Source organism: Malus domestica, chromosome 11 (genome assembly GCF_042453785.1).
Source record: "Malus domestica chromosome 11, GDT2T_hap1".
In the NCBI taxonomy this organism is placed as follows: domain Eukaryota; kingdom Viridiplantae; phylum Streptophyta; class Magnoliopsida; order Rosales; family Rosaceae; genus Malus; species Malus domestica.
In genome coordinates, this window is record NC_091671.1 from 27269656 (window position 1) to 27285376 (window position 15721).

The following is a 15721-nucleotide window of genomic DNA, read 5'->3' on the forward strand; positions in this document are numbered from 1 at the left end:
CTGTTGTCCATCCCTATTACACCCCAACTAAAGTAACGTAATAGGCCACCTCACTCACAGAGCAAGGAAGTGCTATTAGAACGCGTAAAAAGCCTGTGTGGTAGTGGTACTGCTCTGCTCCTCCTCCAAAAACATGCATGGTCTTGATTGATACAACATTACATTGACGTTGACCTATGCTATTGCTCTAGGGCAATCTTGATGCCCATTCCCTCGCCTGCATGTGCAATGCAACCAATTAATATTCCAGAATCTTAAGAAAGAGAGTGCAAAAAAAAACAAAGGGACACCATTTACGTGACAGTCTCGGGATTGGCTACGCTACTTATACCTATGCCGTGCTTACACCAAATTAAAATAAATATTGGAAAATTAAAACCGGTTGACAAGGTTGGAGGTGAAAAGAAAAGAAAACTAATGAAAAGGGTTTGAAAACTTTGAGTTTTAACGATAAAGACAAAATAAATAGTAAAGTGAATAGTACCATGATTGACATTTTAGTGTAAAAATATGATTTTTCGTTAAAGTGAACAGTACCAGAAATTTTACGTTAAAGTTCTCTAAAAATAATTCATATGTGTATTGCAGGGCAAAGTAGCCTTCGAGCTAGTTTGGTATTACTATGATTTTTATAAAAAAAAAAACTATTTTTGTTGTATTGTAAAAATAAACAGTTGCAAAATAAAGTTGTTGAGTGTATGGTCATAATTCATTATAGCTTTTAAATGACTCGTTTGGATGTACTTTTATCCTTTTAAAATGACTGAAAGTGTTTTTAGAGAAAATGTTGTTGGATTCCAAAAGCACTTAAAGCGATTTCTGCAAGAAACACCAATTATGTGCTTCTTCTAGGATTTATTTGCATATTTACTAAAGATTGGTTTTAAAAACATTTTTACCAAAAGTGTTTTCAGTCATTTTAAAAGAGCATTCAAACGAGTTGAAAGACTTTTCTACCAATGAGGATCAACGGTTCAGGAACAATAAAACATGGGCGTTGCTGCTGCTCTCATTTTGGCTTTGAAATGAAAGGTCAATATTCATTCTAGTCATGGTTTTTTGAAGAAAACTATTTTGGCATCAAAATTTAAAATTATTTTGGTCGAAATGGTCACAAAAATATTTTACGACAATGTAATGTGAAATTAATTATAAAAAAGTTAATACAAACAAAAAAATGCACCTAATCAAATTATTGCATAAAAACTTCAAATTTAGGGATTCTACTATAAGGACTTACCTGTTGGAGGTACTATTCCTATAAATACCAAACTATCTAATCAAAATTTACCACAACTTCATCATCTATACACAGTTCACTCGTACTCAATTCACTCATTCTAGTAAAGTTTTTGTGAAGAAAAAAAATTAGTGTTAGAATTTGAATTTTTATTTTGTTAAAATGTTCACAAAAATATATTACAAAAATGTAATGTTAACATAAACAAAAAATGTGCACCTAATCAACTTATCACATAAAATTGTAAAAACCTCAAATTTAGGGATTCTACTATAAGGACTCTCCCATTGGAGACAGCATTCCTTTAGAAGCACAAAGATTTCCTTTAAGTTCTTAAATGAGTACTCAAATATAACGGTAGAAGTCTTTAAATAGAGACTCCCATTGGAGAAGCTATTATCCGGCTTCTAGCTAGGCTGAACATCCGTACTCTGCGCCAACTCAACTCAAGTGGGTGCGCTCAAAAGGTGTGGTGCTGTTCCACTTTCATTGCACAGTACAATATATTGAACTAAACATAGTAAATACCAATATTAAACTAAACATGGTAAATACCAAAAATATATATGACAATATTTGGGAATTTCTTATATATTCATTAATCTCCAAAGTGGAGTATATATAGGAGTTACAATTGGTATTACATATGTACTTCACCAATGTGGGACAATAAACTACTATTTACACTCTAACTAATATATAACTCGCAACACTCCCCCTCAAGTTGGTGCAAAGATGTCACGCATGCCCAACTTGTCAAGCGAGTTGGAAAACACACTATTAGACACAACCTTAGTAAGAGCATCAGCAAGTTGATCTTCAGATCTCACAAACGGAAACATAATAATTTCAGCATCTAATTTTTCCTTAATGAAATGTCGATCAATCTCCACATGTTTTGTTCGATCATGTTGCACTGGATTATGAGCAATCTCAATAGCAGCCTTGTTATCACAATAAAGTTTCATAGCACTTTTGGGGTTAAACCCAAGATCTCTTAACAATTTTTTCAACCACAACAACTCACATACACCATGCAACATACCACGAAACTCAACTTCTGCACTTGACCTGGCCACCACTTTTTGTTTCTTGCTTCTCCAAGTAACTAAATTACCACCCACAAACGTAAAGTATCCAGATGTAGATCGCCGATCAATGATAGAACCTGCCCAATCTGCATCTGTATACCTTTCGACATTCAAATGACCATTCTTGGAGAAAAACAGGCCTCTGCCAGGAGCCATCTTCAAGTACCTCAAAATACGGGTTACTGAATCCATATGAGCTTCACTAGGTGAGTGCATAAACTGACTTACCACACTAACTGCATAAACAATGTCAGGGCGAGTGTGAGACAAATAAATTAATCTCCTTATAAGCCTCTGATACTGTTCCTTATGAGTAGGAACTTGATCTGGAAATAAGCCCAGACGATGATTCTGCTCAATCAGAGTATCAACAGGTTTGCAATCTAACATACCTGTTTCATCTAATAAATCAAGAACATATTTCCGTTGAGACAGAAAAATACCATGCTTGGATCGTGCAACCTTGATTCCAAGAAAATACTTCAATTCACCCAATTCTTTCATCTCAAACTCAATAGCTAGGTACTTTTGAAGACGTTGTATCTCCTTCTGATCATCACCAGTCACTATCATGTCATCAACATAAATAATCAATGCAGTTAGCTTACCATTTTGTCGCTTTAGAAACAAAGTATGATCTGAATGACTCTGGATATACCCAAACTTCTTCATTGAACTTGTAAACCTCCCAAACCACGCTCTAAGAGATTGTTTCAAACCATACAAAGCCTTTCGTAACCTGCATACAACACCTTTTCCAGGAGATGTTCCAATACCAGGTGGGAGATCCATATACACTTCCTCCTTAAGATCACCATGAAGGAAAGCATTCTTAACATCAAACTGCAACAGAGGCCAATCCTGATTTGCTGCTAAGGACAGAAGAACACGCACAGTATTAAGTTTGGTAACAAGAGCAAATGTCTCCTGATAGTCCACCCCATAGGTTTGAGTATAACCCTTAGCAACTAATCTAGCTTTATACCGGTCAATAGAACCATCTGCTTTGTGCTTAATAGTAAACACCCATCTACATCCAACGGTTTTTTTTCCGTTTGGTAAAGGAACTAAATCCCAGGTAGAATTCTTTTCCAAAGCTTCCATCTCAACTTGCATGGCATTAACCCACTTAGGGTCAGACAAGGCATCTTGCAATTTTGTTGGAATTGATACACTAGATAGCTGACATATGTAAGATGCATATGGTTTGGATAAACGATGAGTAGACACATAATTGTTGATAGGATATTTGGCTTTGGCATGCATATCAGGCTCATATTGTACTTTAGGTTTTCCACGATTAGCTCGTAGAGGCAATTGATAAGTAGAAGAATCGTCAGAATTTACCTTATGTATGCCACCATCTTGTACCAAACTGTTAGAAGAATCATCACTGGACGAACCATCATCAGCCTGTAACTCGTTAGACATATCAGCAGCAGGCAACCAATCATTAGAAGGCAATTCGTCAGACATACTAACAGGCAACTCGCTGGGCACATCTGATCTATCGTCAGTAGAAATAGTTCCGGGAATAACAGGTGACCGATCACTATCTGTAGTCGACTGATCAGTATCACACAACATAATAGGTTCTGTTCCCAACTTTGCTTGTAACACATCATCCATACCATCTCTTCACCCAAGTTAACCAAGTACAATCATTAATAAAAGTAACAAACCAACGGAATCCATTAGAAGTAACTTTCGCTGGACCCCACACATCAAAATGTATCAAATCAAATGACAAAGTAGCTTTAGAATCACTTACAGGAAATGAAGCACGATGACTCTTAGCCATGACACATGTTTCACACTTGAACTCTGAATCACTACAAGTGCGAAACAAAGAAGGAAATAGATGTTTCATATAACTGAATGATGGATGTCCCAATCGTCGATGCCACAACCAAATTTGATGTCTGTCATCCACTTTAACACTTAAAACTTGATGATTATTTGAACCAGAAACAACAGTATCATTCATAGTCAAGATGTACAAACCTCCTATTCTTTTACCATGACCAATTATCTTCTGAGTTTGAATATCTTGAAAATAACAATACGTAGGGTAAAAGTGAGCAGAACAATATAAGGTATCAAGAAGTTTTCCTACCGACAAAAGATTGCACTTAATATCAGGAACAAGTAAAGCACGGACCAATGATAAGGTTGGAGTTAGAGAGATAGTGCATTCACCCTTCACAGGAGAAGGTGCTCCATTTGCACTAGTAACATACAGATCACGAACATAGTCACATAACTCATCAAACACTCTATGGTCACTAGTCACATGATCAGTGGCCCCAGTATCTATTATCCATTTATTTGTTCCACCAAGATGCATAACAACACTATGATTATATTGAGCCATTGAACAAAAATCACGAACAATAAAGGCACAAAAGATACGCAGCGGAATGAAAACAATTTACCAAACACTGTAGCAGAGACTATTCACGTCACTGTAGTAGAGCACTATTCATGGCACTGTAGCAATCACTGTTTTCGGCACTGTAGAGGACCACTATTCACAAAGCAGACCACTGTTCACGCATTGTACTGTAGCGCGCCACTATTCACATTTTTTTTTTTTGAAGGAAATCACGAAAAATGTGAGCACAAAATTAAAGCACACAGGTTACCAAGAGCGAACTGCTCTGATGCCATATTGAACTAAACATAGTAAATACCAATATTAAACTAAACATGGTAAATACCAAAAATATATATGACAATATTTGAGAATTTCTTATATATTCATTAATCTCCAAAGTGGAGTATATATAAGAGTTACAATTGGTATTACATATGTACTTCACCAATGTAGGACAATAAACTACTATTTACACTCTAACTAATATATAACTCGCAACACAATACACGCATGCAAGTCTTATTAGGACCATCTTCTTTCTTCGTTTCTCTCAACTTATATGCTTCTCAAAAATTATTTTTTCTTTCAAGTTTAGTCCACTTTGTTAATTATGATTTTGGTTTTGAAAAAACATTCACCTAAATTGAAATAATAAAAAGGAATATAGGGAGAGATAGTGGCAATATTGCAAACATTGACCTTAAAATCCATTGACTTTATGTTTGTGGATCCAAAATTACAATATTAATGGTAAAAAAACAGAGAAGATAGATGGTGTCTAGCGTGTCACTAGCATTCCTCTTGACTTAGACAAATCATTTTTCGAAAAATGCTATTCACAGCAAAAATATTAAGTACGAATAATTATCCAACCTTTAGGAGTGATTATAAATTGGTCCAATATTTCATAACAAAAAACACTAGCTATTTTTCTTGGTTGTTACGGTCTTCTTTTTCAATTCACTGCCTCTCGAGTTCAAATTTTTCTCAGGGAAATTTTATTTAAACCTATCTAACCTATTTCTACACTCAACTTACTCTTTGCACCCATTTAATTTTTAACTAAACTATTAATATCTTTTTAAACCCAAATTTAATACCTAATATACCTCCATAAACTCAATTCAATATGTGGATTTATTTTTACACCCATTTGATTTTTAGAAGTTTGGCGAAAAAACCACCCTGAGGGAAACCCCTCTGGGACCGACCCAGATTGGCGATCAGGGTTTATAAACCCAATGACATTTCTGTCAGAAAGCGAGAGTCTTTGAAGGCTTCGCAACGGCAAAAGGCCGCGGCCTATGTGATCGGATAGCCTTGGCAACTCTTACTAAGCCTGCAAGCAATACAAGCAATACAAGGCCTGCAAGCAATACAAGGCAATCAGATTGGGCTGAAGGCTCCTCGAGGAGTAAACTTGCCTGTCGTTCTGGTGCAGGTCAACACCTTCCACACTTTGACCCAGCTGAGGATGGAGTTAGATAGATTGAGAGACAACCTGAAGGCCTTCCTGGTTCCGAAATTCTACTCCCTATTTCATGTTAATACTGACGATAGGTTGAGTCCCTACACGCTCATCATTGAGCATTCTACCTTCTTTGAACTTGAGATAAAGGACGAGGACGTTGTTCTTGTTTGTGAGCTTCCTTTTGCAGTTCAGAGGAGTGATTAGGTGGTGACAGTACGCCATCACGAGGACAATGCAAGTGGAGGTGCCGAGGAAGTCTCTGTGGAGATAGAAGCTTGGAAGACCGTGGAGAGTTTGAAGAAGATACTGGTAAACCATCCATCAGGGTTCCAGACCCCAGAACTACATGCTCCTCCATTGCGGAAAGTTAATGAGGGAAAAAGAGACAAATTAACCAAAAAAATATAGAGAAATATGCAATTCAATAATAAATAAAAAAAGGTGAGCAGGATTTGGTACCTGGGTTCTTCTTCTTTCTCTTCTATCTGCTACAAAACGTGCAAGCATTGGGGAAGAAAAGAGACACCGGCTTCACCTTCTTCGGTTTTCTAGGGTTTTAGCTAGTAGGGTTTAATTATAATGTTTGGGTTTATTGATAAATTTAAGTTTTATTATTAATTTCATTTTGTACTTAATAGTAATTATGCAATAGGGTAAAATAGACATTAATATTCAAAATTTTAAGTTAGGTGTAAAAAGAGGTTGCATGAGTTTAAATAAAATTTCCCTTTTTCTCACTATTCTTAGTGTAGTTTAGAATAAGGATATCATTTATATTCTCCCTGGTGATTAGAGTTTTCCTTTTCAATTTACTGCCTCTCGAGTTTAAACTTTTACCCGATTTTATATCTCCCAACTTGAAATTTTCAAACTTTCTCTTTCTTGTTCTTGTTCTTAACGTCCAATTTTAATCTAAAACCTAACCCTTACGTTTCCTTCCTTTCTTTAATTCATGACTTGGTGAGCAAGACAATGACTTTCTGTTAATTTAATATTCTAGACAATTCTGTTGACCAAGCATCGGTGATGAGTCACAAGTGGAATATTCTAGGTAATTCTGCTGACCGACCTAGACCTGGCAATTTCTTACATAACTTGTTAACACGACACGTAAGCGACACGAAAATAACAGGATTCGGGTTAACACGATAACTAATCGGATCATTATCGGGTCACACAATAATAACCTGCTAATAACGGATCTTTAACAGGTTTACACGAGAATGACATGTGGGTAACCTGTTTTGACACGATAAGAAAAAAGTTATTTTGAAGATTTTAATTTTTTAAACTAGTAAAAAAAACTTAGTATAAAATACAATAGATATAATGAATATGTATATATTGTTATTAATTATTATTCTATATAAATTTAAAATTTTAAGTTTTATATATTTATTTATTTATTTTTATAGTATATTATAGGCAAAGATTGAGATTAAAAATCATAAAACACATTAAAAATAAAAATATCAAGTAATTTAAAGATATCAAACACATTAAAAAAATTATAATAATTAATTTACATGTGCAAAAAATATGAAAAAAAATATTAAAAAATATGAAAAAATATGCAAACGCTCGTAGTCACATCCTCTACGCTTTTTGAGGATGGCTATATGATCGTTTGAATTTTTAAAACTATAACAAAACTCATAATCATTAATGTATAAGTCTGAAAGATGTGAAAGCATAATAAACGTTCATAATTGCATACTCAATGCTTAGACGATGGTTACATCGTCGTTTAGATTTTGAAAACCTTCCAAATCTCATGAACAGTGTTTTTTATTTGAGTGCAAAATTAATAATAATTATTGTAGAAGTGTGAAAAATGTAATCACTCGTAATGAAAAGCTTTACAACTTTCATGAAAGGGTCAACTCCGAAATTTAGTATGTATATATTAATTTAATATTATGTTTTACAATTGTTTGGGTCAAATTATGTTTTTCATTTTCATTTTTATTGATTTAAAAAATATTTTTCATAACATGTAACGGGTCGGGTCATATTACTTGATAATATTAATGGGTTGATTTCGGGTCGGGTCATATTACCTGTTTACTTTAATGGGTATTACACGACACGATCCGTTAAGCTATCGGGTATGACACGAACACGAGAAACACGACACGAATGCTACTGACCCCTACATTTGAGTACAAGGTTTTCCAAAATAGACATTTTTTATAAGTTGAGGAAGCTAAAACGGAGAAAAAAAACCAATATTAAAGCCTAGATACAATTAAGCTACAATTTTATTCTATATATTAGCTATACATTTTTTCTTTAGGAAAAGGAAAAATATTTATACAATTAACTATATTTCGCACCTTTCATGTTGATTTTTAAAATGGGTCACGATGTTTCAATTTTCTAATATTGCCCTTTAAGGTTTGAAATGGAATCAATTTACGTTTTTTGTCTTTATTAAATTGATGACATGGTGTGCATGAACTCCGCAACTCGATTGACATGTAAACCACATTTGCATCACATCGTCTAAAAAACTCATCAATTTAATACATAATTAGACGTTCAAATATACACAAAGTGTAAATTGACACAATTTCAACATTTTTAGAAGCAATATGAGAAAATTAAAACCTCATGACCCAATTTAAAAATCACATCAAATCTTGAAGGTGTAAAATGTAACTAGCCCTACACGTTTCCATTTGGTTAATAGAATCTTTGAAGATTCCAAAATTGTCACAATTTTCCACACTTATTGATGAAGTTGTGTTTCTCCAAAAAAAAATGAATGAAGTTGTTATAATATGATGTTGACATCAAAATAAACATGGTAAAAAAGCAAAACTCCAAATCATCTTCTATTATGATATTTAGTGTATCGGTCGCATGACGGACACTAAAAAATCTCTCGAATCGAGAGCCTGAAAATCCCTATACTAAACCTTAATTATAACGAGTACAGAGTGAAAATCCCTATACTAAACCTTAATTATAACACGAGTATAGTAAGGGAGCACAAAACTAAACCATTCCAAAAGAAAAATTTTTAGTTGTGACCGGAATATAGGTAGTACACCACGTGTTTTTATGTAAGTTGTGAGAAATTTTATTTTTCAAGTTATTAACTTTTTAACACATATATCCCACAATTTATACAATGACACGTGATTTACTATCCTATATAATGGTCACATTGAAAAATCTCTCTTTCCAAAAGCATGTGTGGGGACAGCCTAGTTGACAAACAACGGTGGGAAATTGGGAATCACATATAAGACGTTATAATTTCAAAAATTTAAAAAGTCAGGGCACTATATAAACGACAAGCACCCACCCCCCACCCACAGAGGAATCAAACATTCTGGCGCACAACTCACAAACAAAACTCTCTCTGCGGTTTCGCCGACCTCCCCTTCCTTCCTCACAAACCCTAATTTTTCTTCCTTGTCCCCTCTCTGAAATCCGATTCATATCAGCTTTTCCCTTTTTCTTCTCAGCACACCCTGCTTTTTCCTCCACTCACCCGCCCGCTCTCGTCGTCTCCCACGCCGATTAAAGGTACTTTTTGCACTCAGGCCCATGTGTTTGTAATTTTGTTTGGAACTTTGAATTTCTTTGGTGTATGATTTTTTGTTCAATTCAATTTAATCTTTTATGTTCCATTTTTTTCTTTTTCCCCTGGTTTTGATTGGATAAATCATGAATTGTACTAATTTATTTTTTGTAGTTTGTAATTTTGTATTGTTATTTATCGATTTTCCTTGTGTTTGATGGATTGATTGCGCGCATATGACGTATGAATTTTGATTGTTTTTGCTTTTTTAGTTTACTTTTTTTTGTTGCTAAATTATTTGTCTTTACGCTCTGGAATGCATACATACAGAAACATATTTATGTAATGTTACTGTTTTTTTTTTGTTTTGTTTTTTTTTATTTTTTATTTTTTATTTTTTGTAATTTAGGTTTGATGGACTTAAACAATTCGAGTGGTGGAGTGGATGTTGAAGTGATGGATAATCTGAAGGAGCCTCTGTTGAAGCCTTTGGATATTGATAACAAAGATAAAAGAATTAGAACAGTGAAGTTTAAAATAGGGGATATCGAGTGTGCATCTTGTGCAACTACCATTGAATCTGTGTTGGGAAAGCTTGATGGGATCAAGAGTGCAACAGTGTCGCCCATTGAAGGCCAAGCTGCAGTCAATTATATACCAGTGCTCATTAATGTGAGTCAAGTTTAAGGACTTCTCTAAGATGCTATTTTTTTCGCCTTTCTTCAAAAAACTCATCTTTTAAAAAAATTTCAAAAGCATTTGTTAGACACGATTACTAAACCAAAGTTTTTCAGTAGTGTATTGGTATGCCTTGTGGGCACTTAGCATATGATGTTTTTTTTTATGTTAGGCAAGAAAAATTAAGGAAGCTGTAGAAGACGCTGGTTTCCCTGTTTCTGAATTTCCAGAACAAGATGTAGCAGTATGCCGACTGAGGATAAAAGGAATGGCATGCACCAGCTGCTCCGAGTCTGTTGAGTGCGCTCTTCGAATGGTCGATGGAGTGAAAAATGCAGTTGTTGGTCTAGCCCTTGAAGAAGCAAAGGTTCACTTTGATCCCAACCTCACTGATACTAGTTGCATTATTCAAGCAATTGAAGATGCTGGCTTTGGGGCTGAACTGATTAGTTCTGGGAATGATGTCAGCAAACTTCATCTAAAACTTGAAGGAATTGATTCTCCAGAGGATATGACTATTGTCCAATCCTCCGTTGAATCAGTTGGAGGAGTAAGTAATGTTGAAGTCAACTTGGCAGAGAAGAAGGTGACTATTACCTATGATTCAGACCTCACAGGTCCAAGATCTCTTATACGTTGTATTGAAGAAGCTGGCCGTGAATCCAAGGTGTACCAGGCAAGCTTGTATGTTCCTCCAAGACCAAGAGAAGCTGAGCGGAAACATGAGATTCAGATGTACAGGAACCAGTTTTTCCTTAGCTGCCTATTTTCGGTTCCTATATTTTTATTCTCAATGGTGCTTCCGATGCTTCCTCCTTATGGAAACTGGTTAGACTACAAGGTTCACAATATGCTCACAGTAGGGATGCTTTTAAGATGGATTCTTTGCACACCAGTGCAGTTCATTGTTGGCCGGAGGTATTTAATTTGTATATTTCTATTCTTCTTGTCCTTGTCATGAGTTTTGTAGCAACAACTTGTGAATCAATTACTTAAAGGAGCAAATACTAAATATTGATTTTGGATGTCCTGTCAGGTTCTATGTTGGATCATATCATGCATTGAGACGTAGATCAGCTAATATGGATGTTCTTGTTGCACTGGGCACCAATGTTGCTTATTTTTACTCTGTCTATATTGCAATAAAAGCATTTGCTTTGGATAAATTTGAAGGGCAAGATTTCTTTGAAACTAGTTCTATGTTGATATCCTTTATACTCTTGGGAAAGTACTTAGAAGTTCTGGCTAAAGGGAAGACATCTGATGCTTTGGCGAAGCTGACAGACCTTGCTCCTGATACGGCTTTTCTGTTGTCATTAGATGACGATGACAATGTTATCTCAGAGATCGAAATCAGCACTCAACTTATTCAAAAAAATGATATACTTAAGGTTGCTCCGGGGGCAAAAGTTCCTGTTGATGGGATTGTAGTTCGTGGTCACAGCTATGTGAATGAGAGTATGATCACAGGAGAGGCAACACCCATTTCTAAAAAACTTGGTGACAAGGTAGTACATCTTTGACTCTTACTTCTTGGTTCTGTAGCATCTAAAGAAAAATTCTAAGTCCATTTTTCTTTTGTTTTCATGCATAGGTAATTGGTGGCACTATGAATGAGAATGGATGCTTACTGGTGAAGGCAACTCATGTTGGTTCGGAGACTGCACTTTCCCAAATAGTTCAACTTGTTGAAGCTGCACAGCTTGCCAGAGCACCTGTTCAGAAACTAGCTGACCAGATTTCAAAGTTTTTTGTTCCAACAGTGAGTTTTTTTGTTTAATCCTCAAACTTTCCATGTTGCATTACCGCTTCGTATAAGATAAATTACTGAGTACTTTGTTTAGCTATATTTACCTGCTTTTCAAAAATTTGTAATTTCATCGGGTGAAGTTTTATTTGCTTTTTTCCCATCATACGTTTACCAAAAAGCAAATTAAAACTGAAAATTGGATATGGACAAGTATTCAAGGCACTTAGCTGCATCTGACTGTCAGCAGGAGATGCTTTTTCTTAATGAAAATGCCGTTATTAATTTAAAAGATCAGTAGCCTATATTCTAGGTGTTGCTTTTATTCTTATTGTCTTTTAAGGTTTCTCGTTATTTCATTTCCCTTAAATGTCTTTGGCTTCTGTCCTTTTCTTTTGCCCAGTTTTCTGCTTTTGAGCTTTTTATCCAATAACTTTCGAGTTTTTTTTTTCTGCCTCAAAAATCATATTTTGTTTAAAGTTGAATTTTGTTGCTTGACAAATTGGGTAATTGGTAGCTGGAGGCAAAGTACATCACGTATTATGACAATTTTTCAATTGCATGATTGATTCTTTTTTCTTTCCTACATCAGGTTGTTATTGTAGCATTTTTGACATGGCTTGGATGGTTCATCCCTGGAGAATTTGGTCTTTTCCCGGAAAACTGGATACCAAAAGGCATGGATAAATTTGAGCTGGCATTACAATTCGGTATCTCAGTATTAGTAGTTGCTTGCCCTTGTGCCTTGGGACTAGCAACCCCTACAGCAGTAATGGTTGCAACAGGGAAGGGTGCTTCGCAAGGTGTTCTTATCAAGGGTGGAAATGCACTCGAAAAGGCTCATAAGGTAAGACCACCTTATCCTGGGAAACAAATTGCTTTTCAATTCAGAATCTGGGTTTTCAACTTTTCATGCATTTGATTTTCATGTTTTTTTGCTGGTGTAGCTTCATTATCAAAAACCTGTTTGTTTTGGTATTAGGAAAAGACAATTACTGATTAGATACTATCTATATGTCTGAGGGTGCAAGTGTAGTCTGTTTTCTCGTCTTTCCTTCGTTATGAAGTTGCTCTCCTCGTATTGGTCTGGTCATTTTGTAGTATGACCTATGCTACCAACATAGTTTATGTTGATGTTCCATAATATAACAAGTTATGCACTTCATTTCTGACCAGTGAAACGCTCTGCCTCCGTTCTGTCAACGTTTAGGCTCTTGACATAAAACTAAATGCAATCTATGTCATTGGGTATGAAGGATGTTCTTTCTGTATGTATTGGGATTGAACATGCAACTATCATTTCATAGTTGGAATCTGTCTCATATGATTCTTTGGTTCTGGACGATTGGTGGCTGTATGCACCTTGTCCATGTCAGCAAGCCATACTTGCCAGGTTTTAGATCCCCGTTTCTTGTAGATAACAGCTCTCACTAAGGGAGAGTTCTCCCCAACTCCTTTTCTGATAACAAGGCTAATAATTGTTTCGTTCTTTTTGTTTTTTTTCCCTTTCTAAAATTAAAAGTTGAACAAATGGTACCTAAGTCATGAAGGTTGATACGTTTGTTACCATTTGACACTTTATTGATGTCTGGACGTTTACTGACATGCGTTTGATCCCTGCAGGTGAAAACAGTTGTCTTTGATAAAACTGGGACTCTGACAGTTGGGAAACCCGTGGTAGTCAATGCAGTGCTCTTCTCCAGTTACTCAATGGAGGAGTTCTGTGCTGTCTCTATTGCCACAGAGGTTGGTGCTTATATTTCAAATTTGTACATTAAAAGCTTCATTTGCCTAGTTGCATTTAAAATATTAGTGTTTGTAGAGTAGTTAGGATGAAATAAGTCACTGTATATGCTATTGTAAAATTGTTTTGTCAATCAATCTAACATTCCTCTATCTGAGAAATATGTAGGCAAATAGTGAACACCCAATAGCGAAATCGGTGGTGGAGCATGCTAAGAGGCTGCTAAAGACGTTTGGATCAACTGAACATGTAATGGAGGCTAAGGATTTTGAGGTGCACACAGGAGCTGGCGTTAGTGGAAGAGTTGGTGAAAAAATGGTTTTGGTTGGGAACAAGAGACTCATGCGGCATAATAATGTCCAGGTTGGTCCTGAGGTTGAGAAATATGTTTCGGAACATGAGAATCTGGCTCGAACATGTGTGTTGGTTGCCATTGATGGAAAGATTGCGGGGTCTTTTGCTGTAACTGATCCAGTGAAGCCAGAGGCTGCGCGGGTCATCTCTTATCTTCACTCGATGAACATTACCAGCATCATGGTTACTGGTGATAACTGGGCTACAGCAGCAGCCATCGCAAAGGAGGTTGGCATTAATAAGGTGTATGCTGAGACGGATCCACTGGGAAAAGCTGATAGAATCAAAGAATTGCAGGTTCGATTATGAAATAGTTACGAGGGTGGTGTGAATAAATTACAATACCCAGCTACACACGCTGTTTTATTTTTTGATGCAGATTCAAATGACTTATCTAAATTAAACTGATGTTTTAAAGAAAATTTCAAACATTATTTCTATATTAAGTTTGTTTAGCCATTTCTAACAGTTAACTGAAATTGGCTGCAGATGAAAGGAATGGCGGTGGCAATGGTGGGAGATGGAATCAATGACTCTCCAGCTTTGGTTGCAGCAGATGTTGGCATGGCAATTGGTGCTGGCACCGACGTAGCTATAGAAGCCGCTGATATAGTTCTGATGAAGAGCAACTTGGAAGATGTAGTTACAGCCATAGATCTCTCCAGAAAAACTATGTCACGAATTCGATTGAATTATGTCTGGGCCCTGGGCTACAATATCCTCGGCATGCCAGTCGCAGCTGGAGTCTTGTTCCCTTTCACTGGAATTCGACTACCACCATGGCTTGCCGGTGCATGTATGGCTGCTTCATCTCTCAGCGTGGTATGTTCTTCTCTCTTGTTGCAGTCATATAAGAAGCCCTTGCATATTCAGAGCGTCTCGAACGGCAAGTTTGCGTGACGGTGTACGTACGTCTGACTAGTTTTCAACCTCTGGTTGTTGCTTCCATTCTTCGTTATTGCAGCAATGAATTTGTACATGCGATCGTGATTAATAATTATCCGTAGAAAGTTCAACTAGAACTTTCAACTAGAACTTGGTTGTATGTAAACGCTGTAATAAACGCCGATTTAGTCCCCGAATTATTCAAAGTAAAAATTAGGTTGACTATTTTTCTTAAACACTTTAAAAGCTGTTAATTTCATCTTTACTTTTATATTCGAGGCAATTATATTATTATTTATTTGTCAATTTAAGACATACACAAGACACCCTTTAGAGGAAATATTGTCATTTTCTCATTCATAAGCTCTTAACATTACCTCTAGGTTGCGGATCTAACTGCCAATTTGCTACTTAGTACTACAGTCTAGTTCCCTGAATAAATTGCTGTTTTAGTCCCCAAATTATTCAAAGTAAAAATTAGGTCGTTAAACTATTTTTCTTAAACACTTTAAAAGCTGCCAATTTCATCTCTACTTTTATATCCGAAGCAATTATATTACTTTTTTGTCAATTTAAGTCGTACACAGACATCCTTTAGAGAA

General features: G+C 35.8%; 1 protein-coding gene across 1 annotated transcript; it reads left to right on the forward strand.

Annotated features, from left to right (window-relative positions):
* The first annotated feature begins 9475 nt into the window (after window positions 1–9475).
* On the forward strand, window positions 9476–15357 carry LOC103436047 (copper-transporting ATPase HMA4-like). Its single transcript, XM_029088835.2, has 9 exons — window positions 9476–9716; window positions 10121–10383; window positions 10562–11307; window positions 11426–11897; window positions 11984–12151; window positions 12729–12983; window positions 13760–13882; window positions 14049–14531; window positions 14724–15357. The coding sequence occupies exons 2-9, from the start codon at window positions 10126–10128 to the stop codon at window positions 15132–15134; spliced, it is 2916 nt and encodes a 971-aa protein (XP_028944668.2). The 5' UTR covers window positions 9476–9716; window positions 10121–10125; the 3' UTR covers window positions 15135–15357.
* The last annotated feature ends 364 nt before the right edge of the window (window positions 15358–15721 follow it).

What these genes read in the sequence shown, in the direction of transcription:
- LOC103436047 (XM_029088835.2), top strand. Translation starts at nt 10,126, where the DNA reads ATGGACTTAAACAATTCGAGTGGTGGAGTGGATGTTGAAGTGATGGAT. An exon ending in CAGTTCATTGTTGGCCGGAG is followed by an intron (nt 11,308 to 11,425) that starts GTATTTAATTTG and finishes ATGTCCTGTCAG; the next exon opens with GTTCTATGTTGGATCATATC. An exon ending in CTGTCTCTATTGCCACAGAG is followed by an intron (nt 13,883 to 14,048) that starts GTTGGTGCTTAT and finishes AGAAATATGTAG; the next exon opens with GCAAATAGTGAACACCCAAT.